Source organism: Centruroides sculpturatus, unplaced genomic scaffold (assembly GCF_000671375.1).
Source record: "Centruroides sculpturatus isolate CEXI.00-Female unplaced genomic scaffold, Cexi_2.0 scaffold1014, whole genome shotgun sequence".
Taxonomy (NCBI): domain Eukaryota; kingdom Metazoa; phylum Arthropoda; class Arachnida; order Scorpiones; family Buthidae; genus Centruroides; species Centruroides sculpturatus.
The window spans coordinates 222,605-236,039 of record NW_019385381.1 but is presented as its reverse complement, the minus strand read 5'-3'; the positions used below and the strand labels follow the sequence as shown (position 1 = coordinate 236,039).

Below are 13,435 nucleotides of genomic sequence, written 5' to 3'. Positions count from 1 at the left end.
GAATCGTCTTTAAGCTTCAGATTTAAATCCTAACCAAGTTAAAATATCATTAATTATACTTAGACCCATGTCAGAAGAATTATTAACAATATAATTGCAATTTGATATGCGATAGAACTGTTCGAATGTGTACAAGTACAAATTGAGAAGGAAGATCTGTGGGGATTCCCTATTTTCGCCAGTCCTGTCAACTTCTGTCATAGAGCACGACTATGGGTTCTTGGCTTTCAAGCACCACCGGATGGTTCAACCTGCTGACAGCCGTTTCACATTGCATCTTAATTCTGATAAATGCCAATAGAAGTGCTGTTAACGCTATAATATAAATAATAATATAGTAATTGCGCATCGATCGGATTTTTTTCTCCATGCAAAGACATTTCTTATGCTATAAGTAGGGTGGGTATTATGACAATGACTTTGAATATTACATGACCAATCGTTTGATTTGCTGCCTGTGTGTGGTGCACGCCTTGCATGCCCGCTTACAGAGAACCTGACCACAGTAATTAATCGATTCTGATCATGTCACGTTGCATCAAATTAAATAATTTATAAAAATTAAAATAATAAATACGTTTATAAAATAATTGGCTATATCTGTTTGCAATAATAATGTAAAACACACTATACTTATAGTTTAGCATTTCCAATAATATTTAATTTATTTTTGAATTTTAAAATATACTGCTGTCCAAGCAAAATGAAACACTTGCAATATCTAGAGTCCTACATGGTGTTGCATTTTCGTTGGCCGTCAGTGTATAAGAAAAACATATTTTTTAAATTGAGCGATTTGTCTGGTTAAGTTTTATGCATTTATATCTGCAATTTCAGATAATACAAAAATATAATAATCCATCAAAAAGTTAATTAATAATAATTAAAATTGAGAAAGAAAAAATAAAACTTTCAAGATAAGAAAACTTGTCGTAAAAAGTCAGGTATGTGACATGTGACACCCATCTCCCCACTCTGCATAACCAAACAATCGAGATTGAAATAAAAGTCTAAACTCCAGTAGAAGTAAAAATAAATATCGGCGCTTGTCTAAGACAATAAACTTGAATGGGAGTGAAGATGAAACATGACACCATGTAACTTATGCTAATTACCTTCTAATATTAAAAAATTAAAATCTTCAATAAATAATAATTAAATTAAATCTTTTTTGACTGAGTTTGACTAGAAGCATATTGAAAAGTTAGATTAAAGTGAAAATAGCAATTTTTTGACACTAAATATTTACAAATTAATTTTTTAATTTGGTGCCAGATTGACTATGGGTGCAATGAAGCATATGGTTCCAACCAGTTAATACTCATCACGCCATGTTTATTCAAATATAAATTGCTTATATTTGAATGAATATGATGTGATGAGTTTTAACTGGTTGGAACCATATGCTTTATTGCATTTATTTATATGTTTCTTGTAGCTTGAATGTTGGAAACCGTTACTAAATATGCTGATGTTGGAAGCACACAATGTGCAGAAAAGCTACAAGTCAAACAACCTACGTCCCCAAGATAACATCACAAAACCATTTGATTTAGTTTTAAGAAGCCATCCCTCCCTATGCATGTCCCACTTTGCCTTGCTCATGGTTTACTTTAGGTTATAGTTTCTGTCGAAATGAAAAATGAAGAACACCATTAGAAAGCAAAAAACCATGGTGCATGCCAAATATATAAGCATCCACTTAAAACCAAACTTTTGTCTTAATCTAAAGATTATCTGTACAGAAGTTATTAATATTTAGGATACTAGTTTAAAATCTTGTACTTTCTGGCACAAGGTTCACTCAATCTTTAATTTTACGAGTGCTAGAAAGTTACAAGGTTTTAAAAGAGTGTCCTACAACGTTTTATTTAATAATAACAGTAGAAATCAAATTTATTATCTATTATCGCTCAACAATTATTATTTTCAGTTTTTCTACGGTAGTCAAGAATGAGTGATGTCATCGTTTAAGCTAAAGAAGAATAGTAGAAAGACGTTGGGAAGGAAAGTTTGCTTAGCAACTTACTTCAGAAAGTATTGGATTCTATATGATTTTCCATTGCTAAAACACGAGTTTCTACTGTTAGTATTAAATAAAATCTATTTCTTTCATTTGTCTACTGCGCTTAAATAAATACAAATGCTAAAATAATGCTGTACAAAAATCACTTTTAACGCTGAACTATTGTGACTACACGCCTGGTTTCTTTTATTAATATTGTTATTATTATTATTATTAGTACGTATAGTTTTAGTTTAATTTAAATTCTAGAATTTTCCTTCCTTCCAATTTCTTTGTTCCTTTGTCTTGGACTTCCGAGAACTCGCCTCACCCCTAACCCATCAGGAGGTAGGGTTAGAACAATAGATGGCAACAAGGCTGGAGGGGAAAAGGAGAGATTCCAGAATTATTCTTGGGCCGGACTCCGAGAGAGAAGGACGAGTGGCAGCAGACTCCGAAACGGAAAGTCGGGAAGCGCTGCAGAAGGAGGCCATAAGAATCGGATCAGCAGAAGAATCCGATCGTTGATTATAGAAAAGGAAACCCCAAAACGGACCCGAATTCTCTTAAAAGGAGAACAGCTGCAGAAAGAAGCCGAGATGAGGAATGGTGGAGAACCAACAGAAAAATTGGGTACCCTCTGTCCTTTAGTTCTTCTTACTTCCCCTTCTACCTTTCCTAACTTTTAGTTTAAGTTAGTTTAAGTTTACGCATGCAAATAGATTTGTTGGGAGGTAGTTATCGGAAAAGTAACTACCGGCCTATTGGTATACCTGTTCACTCGGTACTTGGAAACGTTTGTAGGTAAACTGCGGGAATCCGAATCTTTTCTGTATATATATATCTTTCAATGTCAGCGCAAAATTAAACTCGTTTAATTGGTAAAAATGTATATGTGTTTTCCCTGTCCACGCTGTACTTTTCACACTATAGGTGTACTTATGCCTTAATGCAGTATGATTGTATCAAATTGCCACAAAGATCAGTATTTCACAAGGATACAAGCAAGGAGAACCCATGTGCAAATTCCTACAGCATGTGCAGAGTAGCAAGCCTTGGGAAGCTCCTCATTATGTTAGCCTATATACCTATATACATCGTACGTGTGTAGATGACAGTGCCTTATCATGTCGCGCACAGTCACATAAGATATATGGGGGCGTGCTGGTTGCTATTTCGCTCCTGAGTACATTTACGAAAAAAAAATTCCACATGGCAAATGAAAAAAGCGAGTTTCCTTCTGAAAAAGCTAAAAAAGAGAAGAGCTATGAAAAAAAACGAGTCACTTTAAGCCCTGCTTTTACAGGAATGTATCTAAAAAAGTACAGCAAAACTAATCACATAGAATTATCACTGCAAAATGCATTTTGGGTCAAGACCTCTCTTCAGCTTATGACAGACTGATCCTGAGCAAAGTCACAAGGAAAATAAATAATTTAGTATAATATTAAGATAAGAGAAAATAATGTAGAATGTCATATGCTAAGTATTAATTGTAGAATTTAAAAAATAAAACCTACACAAATTTATCTGGGAAGATGCCACAAATATAGATTGTATATTGAAATGTAATCTAAAACCATTTAAAAACTACAAATTAAGATTTAAAAGGAAGTGTGGCTGTACACCATAATTTTAAGTTAGTGTGACAAGCTGGATAAAGTCAGTTTAATCTATATAATTTTCACAAATCTCCATTCTATATAATCAAACATTAAACTGATTTTATCTTTTTATTCTTGTATTAACATTTTATATGTTTTAATATAATAAAACATTGAAATAATTGCAACAAAACTACATCCTGAAAAAAATGCTGAATAACTCTACTCTGGTGAAAAAGGGAAGTTCAGTTTGCTTTCAGAGACATCTTATCTTGATTTTTCCCAACCATCTGGACAAGTGACATAACTGATCATCCCATCATATGATGGTTTTCCCAAATAATGATTGGTGGAAAGCATAGATAAAAAGACAAATTTTTATAGACTTGACACAGTTTGTGCCAAATAGGGCAGTCTACGACAGAAGTATTTGCCATACAGAAGCAGTTCTTGCCACATAGGGAGTTCCTTGACAAGTTGTCAAGTGCTATTCCTCCTGCTTTCACCATCTAACCTCCTATTGCCACTGGACCGGCTATCATCGGCATCTCCCAATGAAAGAAAAGGTCCAACGAGATAATATGAACTTATTGTAAACTTTCTCTCTTGCAACGTAGAGAATTTAGGTCCAATGTATATTCATTTTGTATTTTATTTGTCTGTTTTACTTTATTAAATTGTTGATTTAATATTATGAATGGCCTTCTTAGTTTATTGTTATTACTGATTTGCACAACCCCACAAAGAATTTTACCACTTGAATTCTGTTAGATTAAGCCATCCAGTGACAAGGTGAGTGAATCCTTCAGATCTGACAATTAGAGGGCCTTGACCCCTCGTCTCTCATATATTCTCACATTAGTACAGTAATACCCCGACTTACGCGAACCCGTAGTTACGCGATTTTCAAATCTCGTCGATTCGTCTTTTGTTTGAGCGCCACGCAACCCTTAATTACTCACTCCCCCCACACTATTGTTCAGCTTACATGTTCGGACGTGTCGTGCGGAATCCACATATAGCTACAATTTATTTTGTGTTATTTATTTCTGTGTTTGTTATATCTATAGAGCCTCGAGAGACTCTACTATGTCATCCAAATGAAGTAGAACATTCTTCTGCATCAAACAAGAAAAGAAAAACTTTATCTTTGGAATGTAAAGTTACCATTGGGTATGTTTGTAAAGTCGAACGAGTTAAACGAGAATTAAGTCATCGTTATTCCTATTCCGTTAGACTTTTTGAACGATTCGTTACTAATGCGTTTAACTCGTTTGACTATGAACGTAACCATTATTAAAGACTTTGATACAAAAATGAAAATTTGTGAATTGGCAAAGAAGTTTGATCTACCGGAATTGTTGGTCAGAACAATTATAAAAAACAAAGAAAAAATTCTCGAAGCTGTGAAAAATGCTCAATCTTTAAGTTCAAGCATCATTCGTAAATGTCACAGTATTATCGCTGAGATGGAAACAATGTTAAAATTATGGCGTAATAATCAAGTAAATGTGAAAAATTGTAAAATAATATAGGCCTAATTTGTTATACATATGTATTACCTAAGATTTCATTAAACATTTTTTTCTAAATTATTGTTTTCTTTAGTCTCCGGCCCCGAATAAAAATCATTTGTATGTATTTATATGCGAAATTATACCCTGACTTACGTGAATTCGACTTACGCAGTTACCGCTCAGTCCCACCTATCGCGTAAGTTCGGGGTATTACTGTATAGCATATTCTAGATTGTAGTGTGGCTACATGCCATATTTTAAACCATATGATTTGTATACATATCTTCACTTCACTTTCGTCTGTCCTATTTGTTTACTCTTCTATAACGTTATCGTCTTCCCATTGACTTGAGTGTGTGGGTGGACTGAGAGGAAAGGAATGAATGGAAGGCTTTTGAGAGGGGATATGAGTGGACTAAGGTGAGAGGAGGAACAAGGGGGAGAATGAAGGGAGTTAGGGGAGAGGAGAAACGAAGGCAGACTGGAAGTGAGAGGAGAAGGGAAAGGACGGGAGACTGAGAGGAAGGAAGTGGAAAGGGGAGATCGAAAGGAAAGTCTCCCCTGTAAGTTTGACACTGTATGGTGAGAAAAGAAAAAGAGGACTTTAGAACGAGAGAAAGAAAAAGGAACTTAATTGAGAGGAACCAGACGGATCGCCCCTTTTGGATTAATATCTCAGTGTGAAGCAAGAATTGAGTGAATCAGCCCCCCCAGACCGACGAGAAGCCTCATCCACGAGCCCACACAATTCAACCTGCATCATCAAGTTTAGGTACCCTCTTTCCTTATTCTTTTCTTTCACCCTCTAAATCTTCGAATAAGCCAGCTGTATTCAATTAGTTTAAGTAGTAATAGGAACCTAGTATTAAGTAAGATAATTTTAGTTAATTGGACGTTCGGTTCAGGAAAAGGAACAACTAGAATTGTTGGTATCCTATAAAATCTGTATTTGAACTAGCGAGTAAATAAATAATTGTATTTTATCTTATCTAATCTGGAGTGTGCGTCTCTGTATAACTCGCAGATCTCACAGTAGTTTCTGTCCTCGATCCTTATCATTTCCTGTTTCTAAAACTTTCTCCTGCTCTTTATTTCTACTTTACTCAGTTGTTCATTGACATTCTAAACCATCCTGTGGGGAGAGTTAATACTTGAAGGCCTAAATGTGGAAGTAACAGTTTATCAAAGAAAGGAGAGGAGAACACAGATGAAGGTCAATCTGGACCATAGTGAAGAACCTAAGAGTTTTCTGAAGGCTTCATGCTACCAGTGTCCTAAGGATTAAGACAATCATTGATGAAAACAATCTTCATTATCTCAAGAAAAAAATGAAAAGCATATGATAACCTTCCCAAAAAGAAAGGATGAAATCCCACTGAGAATCAACTAAAATAGTCATCTCAGAAACAAAATGATCAACCAAACAGGTACCCCTTTCCTTTGTCTATTCTCTTCTATCTTAATTTCCCATTCCACATCCTTAGGCATAAGTTAGTTTTAAAAAGTAAATTTTTGTAATAAATATCATGCCCTTTTTTTATTATTGTAAATGTGAGAGCCTCTTTTTTTGTCACACAGGTCCACGTGCTGGACCCTTTTGTTCTTGGTCAGAGTTGGGCGAATACTCTGCAAATCCCTTTTATTGTGCATTGTGTTATCTCAATAAATTTATTGTTATTTCATTTTTTACTGTCTCAAAATTGTTGTACTATTACCTTAGTAGCAATTGCACTTTTCACAAAAGTTAAAACTATGATAAAGTAAATATTAAATAACTAAAATTTTTTATCTGTGTAAATTATTGCCAAGTTTAAAAAAATTTTTATGTTAAAAAATAAAATGTTGATATAAAATGACATAAAATTATTGTAAAGCTGTAAAAAAATAGGTGTTTAAAAAAATTAAAGGAAAGAGATTAAACCAAGAAATAAATATTTACCAGCAAAAGCAGGTAAATATTTATTTCTTGGTTTATTTCTATAAGTATTTATTAAATTGAATAATAAAAATTATTCAATTTAATAAATACTTATATAAATAAAATAAATAAAAGTGATAAAAATTTAAAATATTTTAAAAAATTTAAAAAACAAATAAATCAAGTGTAAAAGTTATAAGAATGAGTGCATAAAACCATACTGAGCAACTTTTTCTGTAGTTTCATCAAAGTAAGAAAAAGTCAAAGTATCATGTAATAGTGCTAAATAATAATTTTCTTTAATGAACTCTCATTAAATTAGATTAATATGTATTACCAGATCTCACCTAAAATTAATCCATCATTTTTGGTGATTGAATTAATTTTAAATGAGATCTGGCAACATGCATTAATTTTTATGAACAAATAAAATTTCCTATAACATTTCATTGTATTTCTATTAATGAAAAATTTGATTATAATCAATAAATTAAAACAATTACAAATTAAATGCAATGAAATCATTCTACTACTACGCCTAATCTCTTTTTATATACACTGTATATATAATATAATTTATATTGTAATAGATTCTCCTTTTCCTTCTTCCTCTCTTTAGTATGGCATTTCCTGAAGTAGAAAAATAATTTATTCCAAGAAATGCCATACTGAAGAAAGAAAGAAAGTTCCCACAGTCATATAAAACACATATATGACATTAATAAAGTAAAGGTAGTCGGACAAGACACATGTTGATGTAGATTGATGTTCCTTTTCTAACAAAATAATTCACAACACAGAAATTACAATGTAATTCCAAAATACAACTATCCTTAAAAATTCTTTTAGAAACTTTCATTTATAAAAAATTTCCGAAAGATTTTTGAAAAGCAAATATTTAGTAATTTAACTTATTAAATAAGTTAAATTACAATATAAATTACAAAATAATTTAGCCAGACATACTATATTTATACAGGGTGATCGGAAAATGTTTGGCCAAAATTTAAAGGGGGTTAGAGGGGACAAATATAAAAGGATTCGCAGTACAATGCTTGTCTGGAAACACTGCGTGAAAGTCCTGGAGTAAAGAAAGTGGAAAGGTAGAAGGAAAGAGACACAAACAAATGTAACAAGCCCTTTATTAACAAGCCCAAATTTTGCATAGCTCTCCCATTTCCATTTGCAGCTCCATACATCAGATGGATATCTGCTAGTTCAGCATTCGTGAAGTGCTGCATGCTTTATGAAATCACAGCGGGGAATGACAGCTTCGCGCATTGTCAGCTTGTTTTGACTGCCTTACACAGTGCCCTCTACCACCTTCATGCAGCATTTCCAGACAAGCATTGTACTGCAAATCCTTTTATATTCGTCCCCTCTAACCCCCTTTAAATTTTGGCCAGACATTTTCCGATCACCCTGTATAATGTATTGTATTGTATCTAGAATGTTTTAATAAAAACTTTTTAAATGCTTACCTGTAAATCTGACAATGTCACCATTTGCTGCCATTATTTCTGAAAAATTGTTTTATACATCATTTTGATAAGATTAGAAACATTAGGAAAAATTTATAATTGACATTTTAGTTATTAGTTAGAACATTAAATTTCATTTGAATTTATAAACTTACTTGTAAATATTGGTCCAAAAAAATTATTATACATCATAGAAATCTCTTCAGTGCCATTCATGTCATAAAACAAAAATTTTTCAATTAATTCATCACTACCTAAAAATATAAATTTCAAAATTCATTTTAATTTAAAAATTTTCATCAATTCACTTTCATAGTCTTTAGTTAAGATTTTTTTTGGTTTATATTCACTGTGAAACTACAGACTATTAAAGAGAATTTAATAATGAATATAAAATCTGCTAACCAAAATCTTTTAAATGTTCAATATTTAGATAGTGTGGCATACATGCTCCAGTATTATTGGGCTGCAGTTTGAAAAAATTGTAGACCTATGAATTCCCACTGACTCTCTGTCCTTCCGTAATCTCAAGAATTGAGTTAGATAGATGAAAATCAAGATCAGATGTAAAAAGCTTTGGGACAGGCAGCCCCAATTAATTATATACAAACTTCTATATACAAACACTGGAGATCATGTTATTTCAATTCAAAAATTTTCCCCTGAAAGGTGTTAGATAGATGAATGGCACGACTCTATTGTTAGCAGGAAAGTATGATATACAGGGCAAGACACTACTAATTTGAGGTGAAAAACTTATATTTAAAAATATGATTAAAAATTGCAGCCCAGCATTGTGATGATTTCACAATAAAATAACTGTTTGTCTTTATTGATTTCATCATGATGTTTTCCTTGGAAAATAACAATGTAATATTATTTCCAAAATAACCTTAAATTTAAATATTCAACAAGACATTTATGTTTTTAAATTTTTTCCTTTTGATATGAATAAATACTTTTAGAAGTGATAACAAATCTACTTTTGTATGTGATTTTTAACTATAGGATAAGTCACAAGGTAATTACATTACCAAGTGTTTCAGTATTATAAAAAACTTAAATTTCTTACCTGAAACAATGGCAAATAGTACAACACCAATCTGTTCACTTTCATATGGTAATTGATGCTTTTCATTTTCAATGATATATTTAATTACTATATTTGGAATAAATGATGCCAAATAATGCTCTTCTAATATTTTTACTGGTTCATCATCATCTAATAATACGTTCTCTTCCCTTAATTTGTTGATTTGATCTAAACAAAAAAACATTTATTTATTTCAATAATTAATAACAAAGAGTGAAAAATGAACTTAAGAAATTGCACCTACATATTCATGGAAGAACATATTGGATAGAAATTTGGCTAGTGAAGAGAGAGAAGGATAAGGAAAAAAAGAAAACAAAAGCTTAGACCTCCATATTTTTGCAAGCCTCTTTTTTTACATTCCTGGCTCTATTATATACAGTACAACAGAGGGAAAATATAGCAATTGGTCAAAAAATGACCCTCCAAGATTTTTATATTTTTGTACCCAGGGGATCTTAAAATGTCGAGAAATGCAAAAAAAAAAATTTGGGGTTTTTTTTTTTCTATATGTATGAATGGATGTTAGTTTGTGTGTGTGTGTGCATGTGTGATTTTGTTCACCCTCTTTGAAACTTAATAACTCCCATACTTTTTGTTGAAAAATTTCAGAAATGTTCAAGGTTTGTGCATTAAGGGAATTGATGCTATTAAATTTTGATAGTTAAAGGTCAACAAGGTGGGAAGATAAAGAGGGTTGTATGTCATATCTTGAATAGGTCAGATTTAATGATGATTTTACTTATTTATCACTTACAATTTTTTATAAAATACATCCCTAAACCTCAAAATTAAGCTTTATGCCATTTTATAATAATTAAAAATATAAAAAGTTTTTAAAATAAAATATCATAACAAATGACATCACCAAAGTTTTAAATGTTGCCAGAAAAGTTAAGCAACTCATTGCTGGATTTTTGTTTCAAAATGAAAAAAATCATCGAGAAGCATTTTGTTTCCTCCATTCCCAGTCCATTTGAAAGACAAAAAAATTCAAAAACAGAAAAGAAAGAAAAAAATGGAACTGCTGCCAACTGTTCTTTCTTCCTGCTCCTTTTTTTTATTTTCAACTTTACTAACAAATTCAGTTTTTTGTTTTATATAAGTCCCTGTTCAATATAAGTTTTTAAGTTTAAATTTTAGATATAATTTTAGGCTAAGGGTTTACACAAATGATATGGTAAATCATAACTGTAAGCTTTCTTTATAAAAATTTCTTTTTTTGTCTTGTGTTATTTAAATGAAGTATTGTTATTGTAGCCTAATGATTAGATTATTTGAAATCAGTGGCATGCCGTGACATTTGATGATAGGGAAGCTGTGTTTCTTTAAGAAGCCGACTTCCAGGGGCAATCAGTTACTTGCGCGTCAGTGATGGTCTAGGGTCCATTCATATTTGTTTGTTCAGTAAGCCAATAAAAACCATAGACTTCTCTAAATGTATTTTTAATATCACAATTACATTCCGAATCACTAGCCGAATAACAATTAAAAATAAAATTATAAAAACTTACTTGGTGAAATAAAATGTGTAATGAATATACATACCTGGTACAAAATATTCTTCAATTTTATGAATATATTTTTAAAGAAAATTATAATTAGATATAGCTTTGTAAAGAAACATACATAAAAATAACAAAATATTCTTTACTTTTTAAATCTTAAAGCAATCCACTTAGTGAAATAGCTCCCTATGAGTGGCTAATAAATTCTAGAGCTTTTTTGTACCTCGTGCATCTCATCCATTAAATTTAGTTGTAAATGATGCTGCCAAAGTAACAGTTAATTTTTTAACTTTGTACAAGAATTGTATATGTTTTTTCTGCATCCCCTTATAGATGAGACATACTAAATTGTAATATCACTCTAGTTTACATCGAAATCTGTAAGTAATACAAAATGGGAGAGCAGAATAAAAGCAGAATAAATATATCAAATATTGGTTAATCTTTACCTATGTGCACCGTCATAGTGGCAGTCCTGACTGTTCATGCTCCCGACAGACTCCTCCTGGAGGGGAGCTGCCAGCAGGCTGCTGATTGTTTAATGTCACTAGTTATTGATTAATGATAGTTTTTAAACACGCGTATCAAGTCAAGTCCATCAGGAGCATGAACAGTCATGACCGCTGCCATGATGGTGCACATAGGTAAAGATTGATCCAAATATTTTAATGGATTTTTTTTAAACTCCTGTCAACTTTACAGAACTATCATAAAAACACACCAGTAAACTCCTATCGGTTGGGGTTAAGTTATAAATCTACTCGCAATTCACATAATGGGGTGAGGGTGGCCAAATATCTAGCAGACAGGCAGCTAACAGCCCAGAACCAGTCCTGGATAGAATCATTGGAAGTATTATGGTGTGTAGCTTTCCACCAGCTAAACCATGTGAGGTTGGTGCTCTGTAAAGCTCACATGTAAATGCATATAATCTGGCTGCTTGGAAGCTGTCCCATATTCAACAATACAGTGTTCCATTCTCCCACTGATATTTGAATATACAATAGTAATCTTATCGTTTTTTTCACATGTAGTATAAAAATTTGTAATAAGATACATAATGTGGTTATAATAAAATATTAATTTTAATTAATTCAAAGTAAGTAAAAATATGAAAATAATTGCACAATATGTCTTTATATTTTAGAAAATACAAGGGAAGCGGCACTTCCACTGCTTCCAAGGACAGCACGCCACTGTTTGAAATAAGTCTTCGTCAATTTGTAAAGTTGTATAAATTTTTGCTATTATGTTTTTCTGGCTTACATTATACCAGAGCTATATATACAATAACAACTGATAATATATATTCTCAGCTGATTAACTAGAAACATTAAACATAGGTTTACCAAACGTTATATTTAGTATGAATAGTCCGTACTTTAAAGGCACTGTCCGTGTCTGTACTGTACTTATAAAAATTAAACAAAATGTCTGTACTTTTCAAATGATCATGTAGTTAATAGTTAAATCATAACCACTTACATTTAAATCTGACAAAAGGTGCTAAATTTTTGGGCTTCAATTTGAAAACATTGTACAGTCGACCCCCCTATAAGATCATTGATTATTCCGTTTTATATGAATTCTATGTTGTACGAGTCACTTAAATTTTACAAATACGTGAGCCGTTCACAGCCCGGTACACGTATTTGTAAAATCTAAGTGACTCATACAATATGGAATTCATATAAAACGGAATAATCAATGATCTTATAGGGGGTCGACTGTAGACTCAAATTTCCACTGTTGTTTGTCCATCCATCTTTCCTTAATCTCTACAATAGAGTTAGATAGACGAAAGACCAGACCAGATATGGAAACCTTAGGGACAGGTGGGTCCAATTAACTATATATGAACTTCCGATGCAAACTGGAAGTCATGTTATTTCAATTCAAAAATTTTCCCCTGAAAGGTGTTAGACAGACCAGCACGACTATTGTTAAAGGAAAATTATGATGTACACAGACAAGATACTACAGTACTAATTTGAGGTGGAAAGCATATATTTTAAATTAAATAAATTTAAAATATGATTTAAAATTGCATTCCAGCATTGTGACAATGTCACAATAAATAATTGCTTGTTGATAATTATTATTGTATTTGTTGGCTATGTAGCAGCATTATAAGCAAATGTAACTGCTCCGTTGCTTAGAGAACATGCTCAAATTCATTATATTATAACGATTTTTTAAATTCGATAGTACTTGTTGTCTAAGTGTTTAAATAGTTTTCTTATATTTAAATTGCATTCTGTGCCCCAAAGGAAAGTGTAAATTGAAACTTTATATTATATGCCAGGTCT

The 13,435-nt window shown here is 31.9% G+C and overlaps 1 protein-coding gene across 1 annotated transcript in view; it reads right to left on the bottom strand.

Moving 5' to 3' along the window:
• LOC111638354 (adenylate cyclase type 10-like) overlaps positions 1–13,435 on the bottom strand; it is a 65,973-nt gene that overhangs the window by 49,663 nt on the left and 2,875 nt on the right. The window contains exons 5-7 of the mRNA XM_023384052.1: positions 9,598–9,786; positions 8,681–8,779; positions 8,526–8,564 (exon numbers count right to left, since the gene is read on the bottom strand). Coding sequence (XP_023239820.1) covers positions 8,526–8,564; positions 8,681–8,779; positions 9,598–9,786 — 327 coding nt within the window. The remainder of the gene's footprint in view (positions 1–8,525; positions 8,565–8,680; positions 8,780–9,597; positions 9,787–13,435) is intronic.